Consider the following 16,038-nt stretch of genomic DNA (forward strand, 5'->3'; position numbering starts at 1 on the left):
ACGCGGGCCGGGTTGCCTGGTTGGGTGGGCGGCGCAGGGAGCGGGTCGGTGCCAGTTGCTGGAGTCAGGCAGCGGGCGTCGGACGGAGTGTGTTTGCTGTGGTCGCCATTATGACTTTCAAATCGGTGGGCAGCCGCCTGTACAGCACCCGGTGCTGCGTCTTCTGCCACGTCCGCACCGGGACCATTATCCTGGGCACCTGGTACATGGTGAGTGGGCACCGCAGGCGCCTCGCAATTCAATCTGCGCAGCCGGAAGTGGGCCAGAGTCATAAACAAACGGCCGCCCTGGCCTGTGTCCGGGCCACACCCTGTGTGCGGAGCCCGGGGGCGGTTTGTTGGGGTGGGCGGTCAACCGCCTGAGTGACGGGTTTAAAGTGTAAAAATGAGCCAGGCCCGGGAAAGTGAGTGCCTTCAGTAAGGGCAAGCGGGCGGGCTAGTCTGTGAGCCCCACTCGCTCTCCTGTTTCAGTCCGAGGCCCCGGATCCACTCGACGTGTCCGTTTCCAGTTGGGACCTCGAGCCTCCCCTCCGTGCGGGAGGTGACGTCCGCAAAGCCTGGAGCTGCACTGTGGGATTGCACACACACTGCCGAGTTCACCAACTCACCGCTCTGTGGGCTGGGTGGGATTGCACACTGCCGAGTTCACCAACTCCCCGCTCTGTGGGCTGGGTGGGATTGCACACTGCCGAGTTCACCAACTCACCGCTCTGTGGGCTGGGTGGGATTACACACTCTGCCTAGTTCACCAACTCACCGCTCTGTGGGCTGGGTGGGATTACACACTGTGCCTAGTTCACCAACTCACCGCTCTGTGGGCTGGGTGGGATTACACACTGTGCCGAGTTCACCAACTCACCGCTCTGTGGGCTGGGTGGGATTACACACTGCCGAGTTCACCAACTCCCCGCTCTGTGGGCTGGGTGGGATTACACACTGTGCCGAGTTCACCAACTCCCTGCTCTGTGGGCTGGGTGGGATTGCACATACTGCCGAGTTCACCAACTCCCCGCTCTGTGGGCTGGGTGGGATTACACACTGCCTAGTTCACCAACTCACCACTCTGTGGGCTGGGTGGGATTACACACTGCCAAGTTCACCAACTCCCTGCTCTGTGGGCTGGGTGGGATTACACACACTGCCGAGTTCACTAACTCTGTGGGCTGGGTGGAATTACACACTGTGCCGAGTTCACCAACTCCTCGCTCTGTGGACTGGGTGGGATTACACACACTGCCGAGTTCACTAACTCCCCGCTCTCTGAGCTGGGTGAGATTACACACTGCCGAGTTCACCAACTCCCTGCTCTCTGAACTGTGCTGTGTGACGTTCGGCGGTGTCATTACTGGGAAATTGAGAGACTTTTTAAAAACCACAGCTTCCACACAGTATCGATGTATTAAAATTTCGGTTTGTGGTAAGGTGTTTTTAAATAAAAACAAATCAAAATATATCTCTTATCTAAAGCTAGATATATCGATCTAGATAGCTATATAATTAACGAGAACAAAATAACAATGTCTACTGTGAATTCAGGTGTTAGTATTCTATTGTACACTATACCTTTTGAAAAGACTCACTAAATTAACTGAGGTTTAGTTCCCTACAATTGCTGCATCTTTTCTAGTGAACTGCTTGGTGTAGCTGAATTCAGTTTGCTAACCCATCTAAAAATACCAGTCTCATTTAGGGTAATCAGGGATGCCCAGTAAATGCTGGCCTCGTCACCGAAGCCCACATCCCATGAATGAATTTTTTTAAAAAGAGACTTCCTTTGAGGTTCATGTCATGCCTAATTTATATTGAGCCCAATTTCCTGAGCCCTTGCCCCCTTCCCCCACCCCCCCCCAAAAAAAAAGCTTGGTGGAATCCCAGAAAATCGATCTTGTTTGCTGCCCTATTTCCACCTCTAATATATCATAATTCTGTTCCTATTTTGCCACCACTGAAACTTTTTCATGCCTTTTTCATCTCAACCTTGACTTTTCTAATTGGGTGCACAGCTGAAATGTTGACTGACCTGCCCTCTACACAGATGCTGCTTGACGTGCTGTGTATTTCCACCTTTTTCTGTGTTTCACTTCTTTGCTCTCCTTGCTGGTACCCAGGGCAGTACTCTACATTACAACAGTGACTACACTTCAAAAGTACTTCATTGGCTGTAAAGTGCATTGGGATGTCCTGAGGTCGTGAAAAGTGCTATAGAAATGCAAGTTCTTTTTACAGTACACAAACTTTAACGTCCAAAACTCTGCTGGTCATGTGCTAGCCTATGTTAAATCCTGCTCATCGATAAACCATTGCATTGATTTCATACTTCTAATTCCTGGTTACAGATCTCTCCATGCTCTTTCATCTTGTCTCTGCAACCTCCTCCAGCTCACTTTCTGCTCTTCAGGCATTGGCCTACAGTGTGTTATCTCTACGTAACATCAATGTTGCTCCTGCCTGCTGGAATTTTCTTCCTAAATCTGTTACCTTGCTACAACTTATCATCTTCAAAAGCCTCCTCAAAAAAGATCTTTGACTATGTCTTTGTTCTCCTCTGCTAACATATGCTTGGTGTCTGTTAAGTTTCCACTCTTTGAGTGCTATGTACCAGGCAATGGTATTGAAGTAGCAACCCAGATTGAGTTCCAATCCTATCATGGTGTATTGTAAAATTGAATTAAATCAGTCTAGTAATTTGTGGGCTGGCATCAGAAGAGTGACTGTGAAAGCTGCCAGGTTGTTGTACATACCTAGCACCTGGATAAGGAACCTATCTAGTCTGGCATACTTGTAACTGCAGTCCCACGCATTGAATTTTAGTAAAGTACATCGATTGATGCATCATAAGTAACCGTGCTCCTTTAAAACTTGTAAGTAGTTGTGGAGGCATGCCCCAAGGGCAATGACTTAAATCAGCAAGCGGTTGTCTTTTCTCCTCTGCATTTTTGCCTCCCCAGGAATTAATATTATTCGTGATTGTGAAGAGTGATGTTTGCGGGTGCACTGTTTAACTAGTCGGATGGGCCTAATGATTGTAGGGGTTGGGGGATGGCTGTCTGCGTGGCCTCATAAGAACGTTAGGTTTTAAAATCAATACTCGTTGCTTCAGCAGCTTCTAAACATTATTTCCTCCTGCTTTTATATTTCCGTTATTTTCTTGGTTCAATGCTGGGGGTGCTCCAGCATTGAAGCACTGACCACACTTGATCAGCTTCGCTGGGCAGACCACATCGTTCGCATACCAGACACGAGACTCCCAAAGCAAGTGCTCTATGCGGAGCTCCTTTACAGCAAACGAGCCAAAGGTGGGCAGTGGAAACGTTACAAGGACACCCTCAAAGCCTCCCTGATAAAGTGCGACATCACCACTGACACCTGGGAATCCCTGGCCAAAGACTGCCCTAAGTGGAGAAAGTGCATCCAGGAGGGCGTTGAGCACCTCGAGTCTCAACGCCGAGAGCATGCAGAAATCAGGTGCAGGCAGCAGAAAAGAACGTGCGGCAAACCAGTCCCACCCACCCCTTCCCTCAACGACTATCTGTCCCACCTGTGACAGAGTCTGTGGCTCTCGTATTGTACTGTTCAGCCACCAAAGAACTCACTTTGAGTGGAAGCAAGTCTTCCTCAATTCTGAGGGACTGCCTATGATGATGATGATTACTTTCCTGGTGCTTTGCCTTCCCCTTTAGGGTCTCACTTCCTAGTTTGTGACTTTTATATCTCCTGTGGTTTTGTCCCCACTGTGCTCTGTGACGTTTACTTTCCTGATTCTCATTGAGTTTTTTTCTTCAGTATGATTAGCTAGAAGTCATTGTACTAAGACATGTTGTACAATTTATTGGTTTCTTGCTCACAGTTGCTGTTTATACTGCATTACAAATCAGTATTAAACTCCCGAGAATGCTTAGACCATTCCCGGAAGAGAATACTGTGTCGCGAGACATGGTTCAGAAAATCCCACCCAGACCTGTGTTCAAGTTGGCTCCATTTTCCTAACTTCTGCTAGTCTGTTTGGAGAGATCGAGACTTTTTGCTCCTTGAGTTAGATAGGTATAGATTATGGCTAGCTTGAAATAACATTCCCTAGTCTGTCCAATGTCACAAATTACCATAGTAGTGTGATTATACCCTTTTTCAGTAGATGCTAAAATGCATGAAATTTCTTTTATAAGCTTTTGGAGCAGTTTTTCTTTATGTAGGATCAATTGTACAGAGAAACTATTTATAGTCATGATTACTTTTCAATGTTTCTGCTTGTCCATCCTACTTGATTGGTGCTACTGGACTCACCACCTCCTTTAGCACCATGTATGCAGTATGTATTTACAGGATGCAGTACAGAAACTTATCAAGCTTACTTCGACAGTAACTCACAGCACTGTGGCCTCCAGCACCAAGGACAAGAAGCAGCAAGATCATAGGAACACCATTGCCTCCAAGCTCTGCTCCAACTCACACACTGCACAGCATTACAAAGTATTTATGCAGAAACAAGCCATTCTTCCCAACAGGTTCATGCCGGTGTTTATGCTCCACATGAGCCTCCTCCCATTCTCCTCCTAACCCCATCAATATATCCTATTCTTTACTACCTCGTGTGTTTAACTTCCGCTTAGATGCATCTCTGCTGTTCGCCTCAACTATTCCTTGTGGATCGTCCGCACTAGATTGACTTGGACATATATTGCTGTTTCTTCAAAGTAGCCGCTGTGGAAATGTATTTTTATCTAAGCTGATACCATACGGTATTTGTGTGCCCATTGCAATATATATCAAAATGGAGTCCTGGTCTTTCCAGAACTTTCTGCTTTTTAGCAGTCAGCTTGCATAAACAGCTAAACCTGGTTTGAGATGGCTGATGGCCATCAGACAGCTAGGAGACAAGTCATGCTGAGACAAGTACCCCCCCCATGGTGCTCTCCTATTGTCTACACGACACCAATTCCATGTCACCCCACCTTTCCTATGTACTCCATTCCACCAGCCACTATCTCTTGTAGAGACCTCATCCTTTTGATGTAAACAATAAACTGACCAGGAAATTGAACAATCCTGACACAATACAAGACAGGTGATAGCCCATTACATATGATTCATGGAGTAATGGCCGGCTGGCCAACTGATAACCCTGACAAAAGGAAATATCTGTAAACCATGTCAGGACCAGGATATAGTAATTAACTCTTTATCTGTATTCACTGACTGTGAGACAGAGCAATACACAGGGAGAGGCCAGAACTTGGGTTTTACTGTATAAATATCTTGTGAAGCTGTACCATTTCGGAGGTGTTCACTTAGCCCTTGACTGAGTGTGACCTACCCCTTGCTAGCAAGCGAATTAAAGAAACTTCCGGAGCTGTAAGTGTCAGAGTCATTCTTTTCGGAGGTCGAGATTTCGACACCGCTTCAAAGTCCTGCAGTTCCTTACCTAACACCATCATGGGAGCACCTTAAGCATAAGGGCTGCAACAGTTCAAGAAGAAGGACAAAGGGGAGTTGTCAATAACTGTGGCCGTGGCATCTTTGCCCACAACTCGAACATTTTTTGGGAGATAAAAATACTAATAATTGGGAGATTACATAAAGATCTTGAGGACTAGGTTCATAAGTTCCAAACTTGTTGGTACTTGAGGTGAGGCTAGAGAGATTAGAGGTTTATGATAGTGGTTGTTCTGGGCAGGCTCATTTTGGCTGCTGATGTTTGATGTGGTTAAACCAGAAAAGGATTTGTGGAAGGATTTAGCTAAGTTATGCATTTAATCAGACAAATGGCAAATACATTTTAGTACTGAACATTTATGTATTGCATAAAGTTGAGGGGATGGTGGTTAATAATCAATGACAAGGGTATACAATGAAGGAAATGGCACAGGAAGACATTGAATGGGACCTTGCAGCAACCTAAAGAACTGTTAGTTTGGGTTTTGTTCCCTAGCACCTTTGTTCTGCTTATGGATGCTGGTCTGGCTGTCAGCACCAGATTGCCTTGTATAACCAAGACCTATATCTTTATTCTTCCCTTGGTATCACTACCCTGAATTATTTACTGGAAGATGTGTCGATGGCCCATTCTCCCTCTTCCTTCCCCGCCTCTCTTTCCCCCCCCCCCCCCCCCCCCCCACAATCACCTCCAGAAGACAAAGGAAGCACATCAGTAGCCCATCACACTCTCCAGATTTATTCACAAAAGCAGACAGGTAGGGGAGATGTAATTGGTCAGAAAAATCCATCTTACACTCGCTACCTGGTTTGGTAGCTTAAAACAGACACCATCCATAGCTTTTGAAGTCCTTGCTGTGATTAGAAATTGTTTCTAGTGAAATGTATGAGATTTCATGGTATCCCTGTGGTCCCAAATTATGTAACAATAGATGGAAATGAGAGTCCCTTTATTGTAAGGACCTGATTTTCCATCTTTATGGTTAATAAGTCACATATTTTACCCTAAAATAATCTTTGATTATTGAGCACACTCCTTGATGACATTACCATCCACTTTGATTGAATTAACGATCAAAGCACCAATTGTGGTTTCTTCTGAAAATTACACCAATTCCAAATCATACTTGGTTAGTACAGGTATAGACAGTATTTCACTAACTCTGGCTAGTAGGCCATAGTGGCATAAATTTATATCTGCCTGTCACTTTGTTTTGTATGTCATGCACTCTGTGTTTGGGCATCAACATTCTATGTCACACTTGCCTGTAGCTGCAAACTTCTACCACTAGCTGGAACTCTACAAGCTGCAGAACCCCATACCTTCAACATCGCTAATGTACTTGGGCAAATTTGCATTGTCCTAACTTTCCATGGCAAAGTCACAAGATGCACTAGGGAGGAAGTTTAAAACCCTATGTAGAAAGCTTTACTTTACGCAGAGTGTGAGGAATTGAATAATCTAACTGATACCCAATAGCCAGACGAGGGTATTCAAAATGCTAATTGGTGGGCTTGGTAAGTAAGAGTACCAGATAGATGAGTTTTGATGGGCTTTATAGTCTGCCAAACAATTATTTTCATGCAAATTTAAGCACCTGCAGTTTTTCTGCTAATCCTGGGTGCTCTCTTCAGTACCAAGACCATGAGGCATCTTTGGAGACGACTTTAAATACGCAGTGAATAATTTTGGCTTAATATACAAAAGCAGATATATTGCTGTTGAAATTTTGAAAGCTGATCATTTAAAGTTGCTTTTTTTTTAAAAGTCGAAAGCACTGCTAGAATTGAGAATTCGTCCATGGCTGATGCCTAATGTGTTTTATAATTGATTTCTCATTATTATGTTAATACAGTGCTGCTTTGCAGAATCATTGAAGGATGAGATTAACTGCTCACTGTCTTGCTAATAATTTCATATAGCATAACCTGGTTCATTATATCACTAAACACATTCCCATTCTACCCTTTTTATGCAAAACTTTCTAACTGATAGCATCCATATTTGAAATCAGGCAGGGTGGTCATTTAAGAATTCTATGCATCATAATTCAGTAATCAAGTTTATCTTGCACTAAATAAATATGGCATAAATATTACATCAACCAGCCTTGTGCTGGTAATTTTCTACTTTATAACATTAGGTGCCTATCTTGTAAGACAAAATGTAGTATTAAATTGGTGTTATGAAGTCCAATAAATGTATTTTATTGTATAGTATTAATGTGTATAAAACTTTTTTTGAATAGGTGGTGAATTTACTGATGGGAATTTTGCTGACTGTGGCAATAACTCACCCTGAAACTGTACCCCCACTGGACATACAATATGAAGTTATTGGAAACTACTATTCCTCCGACAGAGTAACCGGTATGAAAAATATTGAATATGCTGAGATTTTTTAATTCAGTACTTAAGCAGCATCTTATTATCTTGCAATGTGCAAACTGCAATGGTAACTTCTGCAGAAATCCTTTTTTTTAAAAAAAAAAGTATAATGCATCCTTTATAAATTTATACAATTAAAAGCTATGATTGTTCCTTCACATGATATACAGCAATGATGATGAGCCTCTTTCAGCTCAAGTGCCATAAGATGATAAAGATTGAGTTATTTCTTAATGTGTCTCTTGTTCCATAAGCTCACTCTTGTCTCCTACGTGGAGATTGACAATGAACAATGACGCAACATCCACTATCTTTTGGGGGAAGAGAATTCCACATTTCCACTACACTCTAGGGGAAAAAGTGCTCGCTGATTTCATTGAAGATAGGTGCAGGAGTAGGCCATTCGGCCCTTCGAGCCTGCACCACCATTCAATAACATCATGGCCGATCATTCCTTCAGTACCCCTTTCCTGCTTTCTCTCCATACCCCTTGATCCCTTGAAATGTAAGGGCCATATCTAACTCCCTCTTGAATATATCCAATCAACTGGCATCAACAATTCTCTGCGGTAGGGAATTCCACAGGTTAACAACTCGTGAGTGAAGAAATTTCTCCTCACCTCAGTCATAAATGGCTTACCCCTTATCCTTAGACTGTGTCCTCTGGTTCTGGACTTCCCCAACATCGGTAACATTCTTCCTGCATCTAACCTGTCCAGTTCCCTCAGAATTTTATGTTTCTATGAGCTCCCCTCTCATCCTTCTAAACTCCAGTGAATACAGGCCCAGTCGATCCAGTCTCTCCTCATATGTCAGTTCTGCCATCCCGGGAATCAGTCTGGTGAACCTTCACTGCACTCCCTCAATAGCAAGAACGTCCTTCTTCAGATTAGGAGACCCAAAACTCAACACAATATTCCAGGTGAGGCCTCACCAAGGCCCTGTACAACTGCAGTAAGACCTCCTTGCTCTTATACACAAATCCCCTCGCTATGAAGGCCAACATATCATTTGCCATCTTCACCGCCTGCTGTACTTGCATGCCAACTTTCAATGACTGATGTACCATGACACCCAGGTCTCGTTGCACCTCCCCTTTTCCTAATCTGCCATTCAGATAATCTGCCTTCGTGCTTTTGCCACCAAAGTGGATAACCTCACATTTATCCACATTATACTGCATCTGCCATGCATTTGCCCACTCGCCTAACCTGTCCAAGTCACCCTGCAACCTCTTAGCGTCTTCCTCACAGCTCTCACTGCCACCCAGCTTAGTGTCATCTGCAAACTTGGAGATATTACACTCAGTTCCTTCATCTAAATCATTCATGTATATTGTAAATAGCTGGGGTCCCAGCACTGAGCCCTGCAGCACTCCACTAGTCACTGCCTGCCATTCTGAAAAGGACCTGTTTATCCCGACTCTCTCTTCCTGTCTGCCAACCAGTTCTCTATCCACGTCAATACATTACCCCCAATACCATGTGCTTTGATTTTGCACACCAATCTCTTGTGTGGGACCATGTCAAAAGCCTTTTTAAAGTCCAAATACACTAAATCCACCGGTTCTCCCTTGCCCCCTCTACCAGTTGCATCCTCAAAAAATTCTCGAAGATTTGTCAAGCATGATTTCCCTTTCATAAATCCATGCTGACTTGGACCGATCCTGTCATGCTTTTCCAAATGCGCTGCTATTTCATCTTTAATAATTGATGCCAACATTTTCCCCACTACTGACATCAGGCTAACCGATCTATAATTCCCCATTTTCTCTCTCCCTCTTTTTTTAAAAATTGGTGTTACATTAGCTACCCTCCAGTCCATAGGAACTGATCCAGAATCAATAGACTGTTGGAAAATGATCACCAATGCATCCACTATTTCTAGGGCCATTTCCTTAAGTATTCTGGGATGCATACTATCAGGCCCCGGGGATTTATTGGCCTTCAATCCCATCAATTTCCCTAACACAATTTCCCGCTTAATAAGGATTTCCTTCAGTTCCTCCTTCTCACTCGACCCTCGGTCCCCTAGTATTTCCGGAAGGTTATTTATGTCTTCCTTTGTGAAGACAGAACCAAAGTATTTGTTCAACTGGTCTGTCATTTCTTTGTTCCCCATTATAAATTCACCTGAATCTGACTGCAAGGGACCTACGTTTGTCTTCACTAATCGTTTTCTCTTCACATATCTGTAGAAGCTTTTGCAGTCAGTTTTTATGTTCCCAGCAAGCTTCCTCTCATACTCTATTCTACCCCTCCTAATTAAACCCTTTGTCCTCCTCTGCTGAATTCTAAATTTCTCCTAGTCCTCAGGTTTGCTGCTTTTTCTGGCCAATTTATATGGCTCTTCCTTGGATTTAACACTATCCTTAATTTCCCTTGTTAGCCATGGTTGAACCACCTTCCCCGTTTTATTTTTACTCCAGAAAGGGATGTAAAATTGTTGAAGTTCATCCATGTGATCTTTAAATGTTTGCCATTGCCTATCCACCGTCAACCTTTTAAGTATCATTTGCCAGTCTATTCTAGCCAATTCACATCTCATACCATCAAAGTTACCTTTCCTTAAGTTCAGGACCCTAGTCTCTAATGTTAAGGTTATGTCCCTTTGTTCTGAATTCTCCCACCAGAGGAAATAGCTTCTCTGTATCTACTCTATTGAGTCTTTTTATCATTAATTAAATTACCCATTAACCATCTCAATTCGAGGGAATACAACCCAAGTTTATGCAACCCGTCATCAGAATTTAATCCTTTAAGCACCAGTATAATTCTAGTAAATATGTGCTGTATCCACACCATGGCTAATATATCCTTCCTGCGATGCAGTGCTTAGAACTGAATGTAATACGCTAGATTGAATCTGACCATGGCTCTCTACAAATGAAGCATAACTTCCTCCCCTTTGTATTACAACCCTCTGGGGTAAAGATCAACATTCCATTAGCTTTTCTGTACATTTGTGTCCACAACTTGATACAATCCTTCTCTGTTTTCTGTCAGAGCAGTTAAAGGGGGGAAAAAAGAAAGACTTCCATTTATATAGTGTCTTTCACAACCTCTGGATGGCCCAAAGTGCTATACAGCCAATGAAACATAGAAAATAGGTGCAGGCATACGCCATTCGGCCCTTCGAGCCTGCACCACCATTCAATACGATCATGGCAAATCATTCACCTCAGTATCTTTCCTGCTTTCTCTCCATTCCCCTTGATCCCTTTAGCGGTAAGGGCCATATCTAACTCCCTCTTGAATATATCCAATCAACTGGCATCAACAACTCTCTGCGGTAGGGAATTCCACAGGTTAAGAACTCTGAGTGAAGAAATTTCTCCTCATCTCAGTCCTAAATGGCTTACCCCTTATCCTTAGACTGTGTCCCCTGGTTCTGGACTTCCCCAACATCGGGAACATTCTTCCTGCATCTAACCTGTCCAGTCCCGTCAGAATTTTATATGTTTCTATGAGATCCCCTCTCATCCTTCTAAACTCCAGTGAATAAAGGCCCAGTCGATCCAGTCTCTCATATGTCAGTCAATCATCCCGGGAATCAGTCTGGTGAACCTTCGCTGCACTCCCTCAATAGCAAGAACGTCCTTCCTCAGATTAGGAGACCAAAACTGAACACAATATTCCAGATGAGGCCTCACCAAGGCCCTGTACAACTGCAGTAAGACTTCCCTGCTCCTGTACTCAAAATCCCTAGCTATGATGGCCAACATACCATTTGCCGCCTTCACCGCCTGCTGTACCTGCATGCCAGCTTTCAATGACTGATGTAACATGACACCCAGGTCTCATTGCACCTCCCCTTTTCCTAATCTGCCGCCATTCAGATAATATTCTGCCTTCGTGTTTTTGCCCCCAAAGTGATAACCTCACATTTATCCACATTGTACTGCATCTGCCATGTGTTTGCTCACTCACCAAACCTGTCCAAGTCACCCTGCAGCCTCTTGGCGTCCTCCTTACAGCTCACATCACCACCCAGTTTAGTGTCATCTGCAAACTTGGAGATATTACACTCAGTTCCTTCATCCAAATCATTAATGTATATTGTAAATAGCTGGGGCCCCAGCACTGAGCCCTGCGGCACCCCACTAGCCACTGCCTGCCATTCTGAAAAGGACCCATTTATCCCGACTCTCTGCTTCCTGTCTGCCAACTAGTTCTCTATCCACGTCAGTACATTACCCCCAATACCATGTGCTTTAATTTTGCACACCAATCTCTTGTGTGGGACCTTGTCAAAAGCCTTTTGAAAGTCCAAATACATCACATCCACTGGTTCTCCCTTGTTCACTCTACTCGTACTTTTGAAGTGTAGTCACTGTTGTAATGTAGGAAATATGGCAGCCAATTTGTGCACAACAAGGTCCCCAAAAGCAATGTGATAATGACCAGGTAATCTGTTTTCAGTGATGTTGGTTGAGGGATAAATATTGGCCAGAACACTGGGGAGAACGCCCCTGATTGGTTCACAAATGCAAAATAGTACTATGGGATCTTTTGCGTCCCCCTGAGAGGTTAGACCGCGGCTAACATCTCATCTGAAAGACGGCTCCTTCAACAGTGACACACTCCCTCAGTTCTTTACTGGAATGTCAGTCTGGATTTTGTGCTCCAATCTCTGGAGTGGGATTTGAAACCACAACCGTCTAACTCCACAGCGAGCCACGGTTGACACCTGTTCCATCAGTAATGGGTCCCAAGACTGCATCATTTTAAACCCATTTTTATTTTACCTGTTTGTCAGACATCAAGATAAAATAAACAGTTGCCCAGTTGTTTTCTTGCTGTCCAGAGGAAAGGGCTGTACAATTATTTAATGTAATATAATCACCTTGATAGTCATTCAAGGGAGTGGGGTTGGCACTGTGGCCTTGGTATGTCAAGCCATTTATGTGATGTCACAACACAGAATACCTGGATTGCCCAGGTGAAATATACTAAATTAAAATGGCTTTATTAAAATGGCTTTACAGATAGTTGTGAGACATCTACCTTATATGCACTATAGTTAAAGTACCTGCCACAGATTTTATTCTGGAATCAATATCTTTCCATTTAAACCTGACTCTCCAGCAAAAATTCCAGTGCCTCACATGGCATGTTCCTGTGTGCCAAAGAACCTGTTTTTTATGCGCACAGCAGCAGTGCTAAATTGATCCTTCAACAATGTGCATTTATATAGTCTGTTTAATATGTTAAAAACACCTCAAAGTGCTTCAAAGGCATAATCCAAAAAGAATTTTGGCAGAGAAGTAAATTCCACAGCAGCAGAAAGAGTTGTTTTATTCCTGTAACTGCTTATTGATAATATGGCACACTTGTTACAGGATAAATTTACATGAGAATTTTGGCAAATTATATTGATCTTGGCCACACAATGAATTATCTTTAAAATGGCTTGATGGAGTGCATACTCTACTTTCTTATGTAACTTGGGTTGGGACCAAATCTAAACTAGATGGAGACATACTTCCACAGTCTGGGGCACTGTTCAACTTGGAACGTACACATCTGAGCATTTTGGGGATATTGAAGTATTGACACTGGTAATGGGTGTTATTTAGGATTACTTAGTGCAGTCAGTATTGAAAAGCTTTGAAATAACTTTTGTATGCTTTGGATGTAAAAGTGCTCATTTACACTTTGCATTCTTCTCTGCTTATTCCTTCCCTTGTTGAAGATCTAACTTGTTTTAAAGAGGAAAGTGAAAGAGGCGGTGCAGATCATTACCATAGAATGCGTAGTCCGAGAGAAGCAACTTTCAAATGTTGGGAATGAATTCTTAACGCACCCTTGGATGTTGTTCGTATTGAAATTTCAGAGAGAGAAATGTACAGTAATAGTATCTCTGAGGAGGAAATTTACTCTTATCTAGTTATGGAGTGCTTTTGATTGTGTCCCTGGAAAGATCTACAAACTAACCCTAATAATTGTTAAAGCCACTTAACAGCTGTATCTGTGGTATTTATTAGTTAACTTTTCCCCTTCCATTTTGAAATTCCATTAGGGCTTCTCGCAATCCAATGAAACCTCAAATCATAAATGAGTGAAGTTCGAATAGTTTGTCAAAATATTTCCTGCAGCCCAGATATATTTAACCTGTTGAATAAACTCCCTGTAATTAGTATCACTTTATGAATTTGTTTCATTATCTTTTTCCTTTTCCTTCTGTTTAGAGAATGCTTGTGTTGGGTTTACCATATCACTTTTGATGTTTACTATCAGTGCCATGTTGGTGTATGGAGCTGTCACTGTGAGTATTTTCAAACTGAACAAATTGTCCAAAACATGTACTTGTAGTTCTTGGGTTATAATTGCTAGATGCATAACTTCTTCTAACTATTTTTTTCATTTTTCCCTCTTGCCCAGCACCGTGGAGGATGGCTGATTCCATTCTTCTGCTACCTGTTGTTTAATTTTGCCCTTTCCTGCCTTGTTGCTATCAGTTCTCTCACCTATGTGCCCAGGATCAAGGACTATCTTGACCAGCTGGTAAGTTTTAGTAATCTCCAGTTAAAAGTGCATTTTTGTAACAATTGTGAAGTATCAGAACTTGGGGGTAGGCCTTAGTGCTAGTAATCCCAGCCACTGAGATCTGTTTTCAATAGTCTTGTGTTTACCTCCTTTTAATTTGAGTTTTGAGTTTACAGTGTCAAATGTGTAGTATAGCCTAAGTTTAGCTTTTTAAAGTGCAAATTTAATTGCAAATGGATAACTGCCTCCAACTATTAATATATGAAAATAATTTTTTAATTCATGATTTTATTTTCCTTTGCAGCGATGGAGCTTGATTTATTTAATGACTAAGCTGCTTGTATGCTTTGAGTTCTGAATCAGTGCTTATAGCTTAAAAGCTAGCTTTTATTGGATAACTGGTATCAAGTTGCAATGTCTCCTATGATCACTTTATATTTGTTGCTTTGTAGCTTGAGTAACGCTTGGTTTTATCTGTTAGAGATACTTCAACGATTGTTGAGTTATAAAATATTCTTTTAATAAGTCTAGTGAATCTTATTTTGGAAAGGTAACTTTTTATGATCTATTAAAGAAAACTAAGAAATTGTCAAATACGAGTGTATTGAATCCTATTAACTACTGTTTTGCGGTTTTGAATTTATTCTTGTACTGTAGGAATATACAGATTTATCATGAAAGATTCCAGTCGAGATTAGATATGAATACACTGGTCTTCTGCATCAGACTTTAATTCCTTCCTAGAAAGAGTAGGAATCTTTAGTGAAAGATACCTGGGTCTTGTTTTCTTGGTATATTTATCCATCTCCTAAATTGTGCCATATTCAAGCCTACAGCTTCAAATATAAACTGACCATATGAAGCTTGTGTAGATATTCCTATAGCTTCTTCAGATGCTGTAGAAATAAAGCCACCAGTCCATAATAAATGTTTCCATTTAAGAGGCCTGACTCTCTCGTCTGTTTTTAGTAAAATCATTTGTTTTACAGTTTTTAATACACAATTTCAACAGTACCTGGCATTAAATCACCTGATGAATACTATAAATTGTATTTGGACAGCCTCTTGAGCCCTATTTCCAGTGGATGAATCTGCAACCCAGAGCTAAATTCCCAATTAGAACCTCAATCATATAATAGTGTCTGTTCTAACACAATCGTCTGAATTGGAAAGTTGACATTTCAGGCCTTACTCCATGCGCACGTAACATAGCTTGACTCGTCATTGTATTCAGAGGAAGTGCTCCATTGTTGGAGGTGCTGTCTTTTGGATAAAATATCAAACCAGTTCAGGTTGAAGTAAATCAGGGCTCGACAAGGTGGATGCAGAGAGGATATTTCCACTCATAGGGGAAACTAGAACTAGGGGACATAGAAAAAGGGGCCGCTCATTTATAACTGAGATGAGAAGAAATTTCGTCTGAGGGTTGTAAATCTATGGAATTCTCTGCCCCAGAGAGTTGTGGAGGTTGGGTCATTGAATATATTTAAGGCAGAGATAGCCAGATTTTTGAGCGATAAGTGGGTAAAGGGTTATGAGGAGCAGGCAGGGAAGTGGAGCTGAGTCATGATCAGATCAGCCATGATCTTATTGAATAGGGGAGCAGGCTCGAGGGGCCTACTCCTACTCCTATTTTTATGTTCTTAAATAGTCCCACGATACCATTTGAAGTCGAGCAGAGTTCTCCTTGGTGTGCTAGCCAACAACCGGCAACCCCAAAACAGATTAATTGG

At 42.4% G+C, this 16,038-nt stretch overlaps 1 protein-coding gene across 2 annotated transcripts in view; it reads left to right on the top strand.

Annotated features, from left to right (window-relative positions):
* Nucleotides 1-10: 10 nt before the first annotated feature.
* The window catches only part of laptm4a (lysosomal protein transmembrane 4 alpha), a 40,956-nt gene continuing 24,928 nt past the window's right edge, over nucleotides 11-16,038 (top strand). The window contains exons 1-4 of one of the 2 annotated variants that reach the window (XM_070885102.1): nucleotides 11-209; nucleotides 7,679-7,799; nucleotides 14,008-14,084; nucleotides 14,201-14,323. In XM_070885102.1, coding sequence (XP_070741203.1) covers nucleotides 111-209; nucleotides 7,679-7,799; nucleotides 14,008-14,084; nucleotides 14,201-14,323 — 420 coding nt within the window. In that variant the 5' untranslated portion in view covers nucleotides 11-110. The remainder of the gene's footprint in view (nucleotides 210-7,678; nucleotides 7,800-14,007; nucleotides 14,085-14,200; nucleotides 14,324-16,038) is intronic. The other variant, XM_070885103.1, reaches the window with a different exon arrangement.

This window comes from Pristiophorus japonicus, chromosome 7, assembly GCF_044704955.1.
Source record: "Pristiophorus japonicus isolate sPriJap1 chromosome 7, sPriJap1.hap1, whole genome shotgun sequence".
In the NCBI taxonomy this organism is placed as follows: Eukaryota; Metazoa; Chordata; class Chondrichthyes; family Pristiophoridae; genus Pristiophorus; species Pristiophorus japonicus.